General features: G+C 32.6%; 1 protein-coding gene across 1 annotated transcript; it reads right to left on the reverse strand.

Moving 5' to 3' along the window:
• Positions 1 to 3,002: 3,002 nt before the first annotated feature.
• Positions 3,003 to 10,493, reverse strand: LOC105114865 (WD-40 repeat-containing protein MSI4-like). Its single transcript, XM_011011565.1, has 15 exons — positions 10,143 to 10,493; positions 9,834 to 9,897; positions 9,093 to 9,179; positions 8,489 to 8,551; positions 8,136 to 8,201; positions 7,936 to 8,010; positions 7,477 to 7,552; positions 6,817 to 7,030; positions 6,467 to 6,548; positions 5,908 to 5,981; positions 5,647 to 5,758; positions 5,441 to 5,515; positions 4,698 to 4,774; positions 3,651 to 3,750; positions 3,003 to 3,424 (listed from the first exon to the last, which is right to left on the reverse strand). The coding sequence occupies exons 1-15, from the start codon at positions 10,367 to 10,369 to the stop codon at positions 3,323 to 3,325; spliced, it is 1,494 nt and encodes a 497-aa protein (XP_011009867.1). The 5' UTR covers positions 10,370 to 10,493; the 3' UTR covers positions 3,003 to 3,322.
• Between the last annotated feature and the right edge of the window lie 1,517 nt (positions 10,494 to 12,010).

Here is a 12,010-nt window from a genome sequence, read left to right on the forward strand (position 1 = left end):
TTGTTTATAATTTGTACAATTAACCTCCTTGTGGTTCGACCCCGGTCTTGCCGGGTTATTTATTATTTCGACACTCCTGTATTTGGGAGAAGACATCAATCTTTTAGTCGTGTCAGTGTCTTGGCGAACGTCCTCCTAGTAAGGTCTAAGTGTACATAGTGTGCGGAAATAGACAAGATAAGAAATTCTTATTCTTTATCAATGGAAAGAAAGAATAAGAGTCAACACTTAATATTTTAGTCACTAGGAACATTAACTAATCTTAAGGAATCGAGTATAGAGACTAGTTGCGTAATAAAAAGGTATTACCACTTCTAATACACCTTACTTATAGTAAATTGCATTATTTATTTATCTGATTAAACTAGTTTTCTGATTGTTTGGTTGTCTGAGGTTGAAGACAAATTCTTCTTAGTAAGTAGATCCTTATATTATTGGTTACAAATTTAACCGTTCTAATGTTAATAAAAAAGAATTATCATTTTAGTATCAAGAATACAGCTTACATATAAGTTTGTAATCTTAGATAATAAAAGAAAAAAAATATTTTTTTGGTATTTTTAAAATATAGGCCTAGTTCTTATGACTTTAATAAACTAGTTATTAAAACCCAAAATGCATGCTAATATATTTTTATTAAATTTTATTTTGTATGAAAATAAGATATGAGATATTTTTTATATTTTGAGAGATTTGGTCATATACATGAAAATAAAATATTTTTTTTTCATATATTTTTTTTGCAACATTTTAGAGAAACCAAGTATTTTAATACCTATAAAAATACAAACTAATATAAATTAAAACTGGTAGAAAAATACAACATAAAACTAATTTTTTTTGAAAGGATTTTAATTTTTTTTTGGAATTTTTGTTTATATATATGTGTGCGCGCGTATGTGTTGGGGTCAAAATCAACCTAGAAAAAATTGGGTCGAGGTTGGGCTAAAAAAATTGGGTCAACATCGGCCTAAGACAAGGTTTTTTATGAGACTGGGCCGGGTTCGGCCCAGTCATTTTGGAGAAGACTCCTCGTTATTCACATGCTATATGAATAGTGGAGAGTGAATTATAATTCACTCTTCACTGTTCACAAGCATAACATTAGAGAAGGAACACCAATAAGAGGAAAAGCTAACCTGGTGGTGGTGTTGTTGATGGTACTAGTGGTGACTGGACAAAATAATAAAAACGATGTTTTAAACAATGGAGAGAGAGAAAAGTTACTGTTTTTCTTATGTTCTCTTCTTTCTCTTAGCTTTTGTGCTTCCTTTTCTTTTCTTTCTTGATCCCTTCTAGTTCCTTTGTTTTTTTCTTTATGTTTTCTTCTCTTTCTCCCATGTTTTTCTCTTTTTTTTCTCTCTTTGTTTTCCTTTCTTCTTTTTTGTATTTTTTTGTCTCCTTTCTTCATATCTCATCTTCTCATCCCTTCTTTTTTCTTTTTCTTTATATATTTTTTCTCTCTCTTTAGTCTCCCTCTTACCATCTGATAACTGTATTTATAAAGGGTAGTGGGAGAGGGAGCTACCCTATCCTTGTCCAATCATGGTGAAAAGGGAGGGTAGGTGGGTGGGTTTCTGTGCAGCCACCCGTAGGGCTTGTCTTCTTTACCTCTTTCATCATGGTGGTAAGTCATGAGGGAGTGTGGGTTGTGTTGGGATTTTTGAAAAGGAGGGGAGGGAAAACTTTTTTCCCCTGTTTTTGCGTGTCTAGGTAAAGACGATGGCAAACAGTGCCATTAAAACAATATCGTTTATAGCTCTCTTTTTATTTTTTAATGAGAAGTGGTAATGACGTTGTTTTGAGCAAAACACAATGTTTTATTTTAAAAGAAAAGGGCACTAAAAATTTTTTGTTTCCAAATCAGTCCTCATTTTTGAGTTGTTCAATCAAGCCCTCAATTGAGATTTTAATTTTAAGAATCAATTCAATTGCATCCCTACTAAATTCAAATATCTACCCTGAAGTTGGTCGTCTTTTTTACTTTGTTCTTTGGTTTTGAATCTGTGCATTTTGACTCTTGATTAATCAACAAATTTTCAAATTTTTTAATTTAGCCCCTGATTCAATCGATTTTAGCCTTTATACTCGCGCGTCTTTTTCAATTTAGTCCTTGATTTTGGATTTATTTAATCAAGTCTCTAATTGCCCATCAAACTTTAATATTTATACAATTACACACCTGATTTGATCAAATTAACTCTTAAAAAATGTATTTTGACCCTAAAATTTAATTTCTTCCAATTAAAACCTATATTTTGACCATAAAATTTAATTTCTTCCAATTAAAACCTAAATTGACTTAAAAATCAATTCTTCTTGCAATCAAACCCTTTATAAACTCAATTAATCTCTCAATAAAATCTAATTGAGTTCTTAAATATCTAATTTTAAATTTTTCTTTCTCAAATTGATTTTGTTTTGTCGATAAAAGCTTTATTAGTCAAAAATATATTGTTAAATTTCAATGTTTGTATTTTTTAACTTTCTCAACTAATTTTTAATTATTTTCTAGGTGCCTCTATATCTTCTTTTCACTACTATATATTTTTTGGTTTTTTTTCTTACAATTGTTTTTTATTTTTTATTTTTTGGTGGGGTTCCAAAAATAAGTAATGTATTATTTTGTTTATAAGTTGAAAGCCAATCCATCAATAAATTCTCAAAAATGTAAACACAAATTGAACAATTTCAAGGGAATGGAAGATTTGGAGAATAAATCCTTGTCCATGAAAATACAAAGAAGAGGCTACAAAATATAAATTAAAAATAGACCACTTATCAAAGTATTTTAAATGATCCACGTTTAATTAGCAATTTCAACAAGTAAAAAAGTTTTTCTTTTGAGAGTGAAATATTCATTCTTAGTTTCTTCCCGAAAGACTTCATTGAGATTAGAGACAGTAGTAGTCATCTTCATTTCTGCAATATGCTTAATTGGACATGCATGCTATCTACACTACACACGAATTAGACTGAGATCAACAAATGACAACAGCAACAATATAAACCCCTGCAAAGTTGCAGGCTGCTCGGGTCCCTTTTTCCTGTCACATTATCCACGCCAAATTATTGACCAAAGCAAAGCAGATTTAAAAGAGTCTTAAATCCAGAAAACATCCGAATTTAATCTGGAAAGGGCAGAAGAGGTGCACAAATATTCAACTAAAAGTCTCATCTCTTAAAAAATCCACCTACACAGGCATCCGTCATCTCTAATTGCTGTCGGTCAAAGACAAGAAAACGGAATACAGCTAAAAATCCATACGATAAACTAGTAGTGTTAATTCCCATAATCATACAGGTCTTGTTCCAAGTCATGTCAAGGCTTCGAAGCACAGGAAACCACATGTGACTTGAACTTCTCAAGCTCTGCCAAAACCTCATCTTCTGGCCTGTAGATCAAATCACTCATGCGCCATATCTGCACACATTTTATTAATCAAATTTAAGCATTACCCCAATGACTCACATTAGAAACATCTTTAAAAGTATTCTAAGAGAAAAGGAGAAAGTAATGATATCTCTAGAAGTTTAGATTAGTGACACAAAATTTTGAAACTCCATTCCGATCCTTCATGCTCTGTATGTTTTACCAACTTATCCATACACTAGCACAATAAGACATTTCCATGGAAAGCAACTATTACCTGCAGTGTCCCTCCCCCGCCAGTGGTATCACAGTCATCAGAGACACTAACCACCGTCCAAGGATCAGATGCATTCCAATGGAAATCAACAACTTTATCCCTAAATGACAGTAAAAGAAAATATATGACTACTTATCAGCCCATAAAGAAATACGTGAGAATTTTAAAAAAGAATCAAGGATTCAAATATTGAAGATGAGATTTGCTATCAATCAAACATATAAAGTAGATTAAATATGACTGGGAAAAACACAATAAACATGTGAAGACCAAAGCAAAAGATGAGACAAATGCTTATTTACAGTGAATTTAGAGCTGTTAGTTGATTTCAATAAACCATGAGAATCTTTAAACCAAGGTAGATAAGACATTAACAAACACTTAAACACAAAAAGGTCGAGGCCATTTGAGCTTTCCTTAATTTGATAGGCATGTGTTTTAACATTGTATGTAATCATAAATCACAAACATTTGTCAGGTTAAGAGTATGAATGTGGTTGGTCAGAGCTTTCATCATTCATGCTTCAGCCAGCCACACCTAATAGTGCATTAGCAGTCTAAGAAACTCAGGAGAGAAGAACCTTCAGAAAGCTAACAAGATAGAGAGATCAGGTTCAACACATTTCATAAAAATATTTCTTGCAACAAAGAAATGTTGCCAATGATTCCTAAAAGCCAAATTCAGAAAGTAGAAGAAAATAGCGTCTTTCACATATAGATATGGTAGGCATTCAAGGCAAAGAGACAATCAGGTGAGATGGCTGCATCCAACAAAGACCAGTCAGCAGCTAGAGAAATTGAGGTTCATGTAGCTGCATGGAGGAGAAAAATGATAAAGAAACCGTATGAAATGACATGCTAATGCACCATATTGAATGATGAGTATTTCCTTTTTTCAATTGCAAGTGATAGATGCTGGTTTAGAAACATATATTCAAGGTATTCAAAAAGGAATCCTTGAGACAAATAAGAAAACAATTACAAACCATGGAGAATTGCTAGCAATTAAGGAACTGTTTTCAAGGAGAAAAACTATCAGGTACAAACCTGTGTCCAGCATGCTGGAAAAACAATCCTGCAGGAGAACTTGGTGCTCTAGTCGGACGCTCTGTCTTTTTGCCAACCTGTAAGAACAGAAAAACATAGAGGACGCTTGCTAGTAAAACATCACCCAAGTTCCAATCACACAGCAAAGCAAGCAACAATGCAACCAAACAATCAAAGCATCTTTAATTAGAACTTTTGAAATCTGAGGCAGAGATGGAGGAAAAGCTTTCACTAAAATGAGGTGTAGCTCAAAAGGACCATAAAGAAAGCTGGGCTATGCTCAAGAACAATTGGGATAAGAATCCCCCACCCATGCAGCAAACAAATGATGGGAAGCATCCCCACACACACTAAAAATTTCTTTTATTTCAACGTGAAGATCCAGAAACCAAACAGGACTTCTAAAAGACAAGTTGCATAAGTATTCAGAACTATGCGTTCTTGCAGAGGAGTCCAAAGCGACTATATAGCCTGAGTTCATGCAATGAAAAATAGATGAACAGTTTGGTCCTTTCTTCAGCTTCTTAGAAAATAATTAGTTAAATATTTCTAAAGAGCATTTCAAACAAGAAAAAGGTGTATGCAATCCTTTTCATTTTCCCCTTCTCTCGAGGATTCATTAACTTTCACAATGATTTGTCAAACAGACCTACATTGCAAGAGATCTATTTTGCATTCAATTAGATGGGTTCATGCCCATGCACGGGCAATCCAGCTCATGTATGGAGATTGGACATACAAACCTTCTCATAATCCCAAATATTTAAGAGACCATCCTCCGCAGAACTCCCAAAAACAGATGCCTTATCTGGAGACCACTGAAAAAGAAATGGAGATTAATGAAGTAAACATTTACAGCTAGCTTCCAGGGCCAACGAATGACTTCCAACTTAAATTTTGAAGAAAAAGGCTTGGGGTATGAGAGGAACAAAAGGAGGTTGATGAGTACCTGCACACAGAGAACAGCAGCTTTGTGACCCTCAAATTTATAGACAGGCAAACCAGCTCCATTAGAAGTGAGATTCCTTCGATCAAACATGCAAACAGAAGTATCTGCAGACCTGAAGAAAAATCAAGCAGAGCTTAAAAAAATCTTTGGCATTTAATTTTTTCCTTACAAGCACAAAACATCAACCAAACTAAAAATGTTTTATCTTGTCCAACCTTGACAGCACAGCATAACTGCAGGAAGCATAAAATTGAAACATACCCAGTTAAAATGAGATTATCATCTTGAGGATTCCAATCAACACAGTGAAGATCAGCATTATGTGCCCTTTCAACCTGTTGACCAGAAACCAAAATCAGTGGAGAACAGGAAAACATAGATAGTCAGAGCTGAGCTTTTACATGAATGATATTTTAAAACTGAATAAGCACAATCTACAGAATACCATTGAATGGTGACCAGATAAAAAGGCATACAAAACATGAATGATACTTTGGTTCAATGAAGTAGACATTATAAAGAAATAATTAAAAAAAAAAGTTATAACTCAGTTTCTAGATCAAAACTCTGTACCCAATCAATGTGAACAGATTATGGTAAAATAAATAAATAAATAAAAGTCAGTACAGTCAGGTGCAGAGAGTAAGGAATAGTACACTAGTATTAACATCATTCAGAACAATGAGATCAGGTTTTCACTTCATCAATACTGGGAATGCCTTCATAAATACCCACAAGATTTGTCAACCATAATCCAAGAAAAATTTACAAAGACAGATGCCAATAACAAGACCAAGAATATAAAGCAGAGGCAAACAACCTTTACAGCTGGGCTAGTACCAGCTCTAGCATCCCATAATATAAGGCAAGAATCATCTCCTACACTACAAAACTCCTGCGCACTTCAGAAGACATATAAACTCAATCAGAAATAAAAAGCCATATCATAAATGCTTTTACAATGTTATAATTAAAGAAAAGTATAACAGCATATTATCGAGATTAATTTTACAGCCACATTTTCAATTATTTGCATAACACATTGAATATAATAACATATTATAAATGATGACTAAAAAATTCATAATTTCATGAAAGATGGATATTATACATGAAAGACAATAAACAACGAGATGACTACATGCATTTAACCAGGGCCATGTGAGATACCTGGATGGACAGAACGCCACGTCTTCAACTGTATCCTCATGCCCTTGGTAGATACCTCGCGGTCCAACAGAAGGGCCATCAGTGGCTTTATCACTGCCATCCCCAGTCTTTTTAATGATTGATCCACCGGATCCTGGAGACTTAGTTGCTGGATCAGAGGCAGATGATGTTACATGGTCCTGGATACTCCACAAAACTACGAGCTTGTCCTTCCCTACAATTAACAACCCATACTTGAAGAAAATCTTTGTCAATATAAATCAAGTTTGTCGTAGTCCCCATCCAAGCAATCTAGATGTGCCTATAAGAATCATGAACATCCAACCAAACTACAGAGACACAACATAACAGTACACACCACGATACATATTTCAACCAGAAGGAAAGAAATATGTAACAAGACAAATATGCTGTTTGGTGCAAGTAGCAATCTAGTCCTAACTTTTAAGAAAGTCATTTATTAATAAGTAAACACCATAATACGTATCCAAAAGAAGAAGAAAAAAATTGACAACAAAAGGAGAAACACAGAATAACACTAATAAGCTGCAGGACAAATTTCATATTCTAACCAAGCACAAGTAGCAATCCACCCCAAATTCATTCATCACAAGGAAAAAAAAGAAACAAGAAAAAAGAACTTAAAAATAGATTTTCAACCTCCAGAAAGCACATAGGGATCAGTTGGGCACATTGCAAGGGCAAACTCAGCATTGTCTTGATGTCCAGTCAAAATCTGTAGGAAAAAGTTCCAAGTTGACATGGTTTAGCACGCGACACAAAAAAAAGGGTCATTTTGATAGAAAATTATGAATCCCTAGAAATATAAAAAGGGTGTGCAAATGCATGATGATATGCCTGGAATGCAGCTGTAGTACAAGAAAATGCTTTATGGAGAGGATCATGTAAACACGATAGCATTTGCATATGACTGTCCACAACTTACAACACTCTTTTATATCTAGAAGGCAAACATCTAAACAACCCTACTTTCCATTGTAGCGAAACCAATAAAAAAACAAAAACTGCTCAGAGTGCTGATTATAAATATAAAAAGATAGCCTTGATATATAAGTAAATAAACAAAATGCTGCATCCTGCATTTCAAAATCAAATTACCAAATCTGGACGAGAATTTGTAGCTCCAAGAACAGCATGGCGATTAGGCTGTGCTTCAACATCCCATATAAGAACCTGAAGTTTTACAAGTACAATGCTGGCAAAATTAAATTATGGGAACTAACAAAACGATAAAAACAATAAAAAACAGCATAGGTTCAGCCTAAATAAAGAAACCAATAGGTTCCTAAGACACTCACATCAGGGCTGTCAGTATGAGTAGCCACTATCTTACTATTCTGGGGCAGTTCTCTGATTCTGTTTACCTGAAAAAGTATATCAAAAAAATCTATGAAGAACAAGTTCAAATGGGATTTCCTGCCTTTTAAAAGCAGAGCAAAACTTTAAGATGGACATGAGTAAAGAGCCAATGCAGCAAAAGTATAAGTTGTATCCTTTTACAACAAACTTAATAGAGAGATCAAGTAGATACTTATTTTATACCAAAAAAAATGTCAAAAGTTTATAATCAGCTGATGTATCTGCATCACTGCATGCAACTTTAATAACTACATATATTATGGCTGTGTACATCTGTATGTGAGATCTATACCTCTCCAGGATGTATGATGGTCTTGTACTTCTTAACAAATGGAGAGCGTGCTTCTTCATTAAACTGAAAAGATAAAGCAAATGGTATTAAGTAAATAAATTAGATGTTAACCACATAAACTAAGTTGTAGAAACATTTGAGGAACTTGACAAAGTAATTGGAGGATAGATATGAGGGAAAAGAATTCAGGGGAAAGGAATGTGACAGGGGAGAGTTACTTAAATTTGTTTGGGCAAGAGAGAAAATGAGGGGAAGAGATGAAAGTGGAGTGAAAATCTTCCTTGGGCTCACCAAAAATTGATCTCCAATTTAAAGAGAAAATGGAAAGATAATGGAAAAAGGTTACTCATTCACCCTTATAATAAATTTTATATTCCACAAAAATGAAAGGTAAAAAGGATTTTATAAACTTTCTCTACACATTAATTCTCCTCCAAATTCCTTCCACCAAAACAACAAGAGAGGAAATTACTTCTCTCCTGTAACTTCCTTTCCCTTCATTTTCAATGATTTCAGTTTCCTTTCCCTCATATTCAGCTCCCAAACATTGAATAAAAGTTAAGCGCAGGTAGAAGAAAGAACACAACAGAAAATAATTAATCACCTGAGATATGTGTTCCGCAGCAGCAACTCTAGACTTGACAACATCACAATTTGCAATGACCAAAGTATTTGGAACACTACCATCAGTCTGGCCACACAAAAGAAGTTGGATAAAGAAAAATAACCAGAAAAGGGAAAAAAACAGTTCTGAAGAAAAGTGACCAAATAAAATCTAAATTATCATGAAAGGTAATATTTATTGGCAAGGTTAACATTGGATTGGACACAAAAACAGTAATCACGACATTATAGAAACTGTCTTACAGGAAAGATATTAAGAAAGTAAACACAGCACCGCAAGTCATAATCCATCAACGGAGTACCAAAATCTCTAAAGCACCCAAAATCTCACATTGCATCAGCTAGAAAGAGATGTCACAGGGTAAATTAAAATGCCCTTTCCAAGCTAAAAGAATGCCCAATTGCACACCAAACCCATAGGCTCCAATTATTACCATTAAAACCTTGAAGTTTCAATGTTGTTTCAGTGTAAGGATGCAATTAATTGTATTGGGATGGGACAGAATCGCAAAAATTCAATGTGCATGGCACAATGCTTATTTCTTCAGCCTTCAAGACTCATTTGAGCAGTAAGATTTCAGCCATCTTGCTCAGATTAAGCAGATGAATAGTTCTCTTCCGTAATTTATTTATTGCTTAAAAATAAATTAGAGAATTTCGTTCATTACCATCATAGAAGTTTCAGATGTTTGGCTCATATAGTATAAGCAAAAAAACTTGCCTGCTCGGAGAGATAGAGGCGCTGGCGATTCTTGTAAGTAGCTTGCTCAAGCTGTGGGCCCCACCTAATCACATCATCATCGATCGATTAAAAACAAAAAACATACTGAGCTTTAATCTTGGTACAGCCATGGAAATGGAGCAAAGTAACCAAATTGAAAAACCCTAGCTTTGGTTCACTCAAAACCAAAGGTAAAATAAAAGCCCTAGACAAGAAAGAACGTTAAAAAATACAGAGCAAGGGGGAGAAAGCATCTGACAATCAAGAAATGTAAGGAAAACCTAGTAAAAAGAGAGAGAGAAACAATACCGGCAAGAGAGAGATGGCCAAACGAGGTTGTGATTGGCTAGCCAGTCATAAAGAACAGGAACTAAAGACTTCCACTGAGTGTACTTGTCATCAATAGAGGGTTGCTGTGCCTTTCTTCCCTCTTTCATTCGGGCACCAGCACCTTGTTGCTGCTGCTGATCTTCTTTGGGCTTCGGTTTTCGGCCTCTCTTCTTTGGCACGTGAGCAGTAGTGGTAGCAGGTTCCATTTCAAAGACACAGTAATTCTCTTCTGTTATGGGTGAGAACTAAAACCCTGAGAAGATGGACTGCCTGCCCCTGTCTAATAGTAAAGACTTGATAGGTGTCTAGTGATAAGTCGCCGGCGGGTCAATTTTTCTACTGGTGATGGCAGTGTTTTGTTTTTCTAAAATTTTTTTATCCAGTTAAATTTAATAATATAATTAAAAATAAATAAATAATAATAAAAAAGATATTTTTCATATTATAAGAAAATATCATTTACAACTTCTAAAAATATCTCTACAATATTATTAAATAACAAAATAAAAACTAAATGCGAATAAAATAACCTTAAAAATAAAAATGAAAAACTTCTAAAGTTTAAATAATAATAAATCAATCATTAAAAGACTAAAAATAATAATTACTTAAAAAAATAAAAAACTTGATTAGAGTTTGCATATCAAAATCATAATTTTATTACGAGACTGAGATAATTTTTCATAAAAGAATTGAAATAAAATAATGAAGATCTACTTTTAAGTCAATAAAATGACTACAAGCAAAATTATATATATAAATAAAAAAACTCAAGTTAAATTGAATTAACTTGATTAATTTGTTATTAGAAATATGAGATGAAGATAATCTCACTAAAAAAAAAGTAGAAACATTATAAAGTTTAAGACCTTATAATTTCATGTTAAATGATGAAATTAAAAAAAATTAATGTTTCTTTTTTTAAATAAGTCAACAAACTTACAATCTAATATATAAGATTGGATAAGTCCACAAAGAAAAAAAGCAGAAAAATCATGAGTTTCAAAGTTTAATAACCTAATATCTAATAATAAAATTAAAATTAAAAAGAAAATTAATTAAAAAATGTAAAAAAAAAAACACAAGTAAATCTAGATTAACTCTTAACTTGATTAATATGTGACCCAGAATATGAGTTCAGAATAAATCCATAAAAGTAAAAGCATAAAAAAATAATAAAACTCAATACCTAATAATCTAATGTTGAAAGTTAAAGTCGAAAAAAATCATTATTTTTAAAAAAGAACCTAAAAGAAATCAAATTTAAATCAGGCTAATTTTCAAAACCAGAGATTCAGGACATGAAACTGAAATTATCCCATAAAAAATATGAAAAAATCACAAAGAAAAATTTTTAATCATAAAAAAATTAAAAACAAAATACATAATAATTAAAATAATAAGGACTAATTCTAGTATGAAAAATAAATGAAAGAAAACAATGAGAGACTAAATTGAAAAATAAAATAAATCAAGAAAATGAGAAAAGAAAACAACAATAAAAAGAATAAGAACCAAGTTGGATGCAAAAATTAAATGTTGATTGATAAAATTTAAAAAAAGAAGAAGAAAGAGAAAAAAAAAAAACAATAACAATAAAAAGAATAAGGGTTAAATTGAATTAAAAATTAAATAAAACAAAATGCTTAGAGATGAAACTAAAAAAAAAAATCAACTTCAAAAAGTATTAAAGACAAAATAAATAGTAAAAAAAAAAATAAAAACTAGAATTTGATATAAATATAAATTGGAAGGCACATTTAATTTTTGAAAGGATTGACATGAAATTCAAAGTAGGGATATAGAAAAGAGGGAGGATAAGGAAAAAAGCCTCACAAAACCCAACT

This window comes from Populus euphratica, unplaced genomic scaffold (assembly GCF_000495115.2).
Source record: "Populus euphratica unplaced genomic scaffold, PopEup_1.0 scaffold924.1, whole genome shotgun sequence".
NCBI lineage: Eukaryota > Viridiplantae > Streptophyta > Magnoliopsida > Malpighiales > Salicaceae > Populus > Populus euphratica.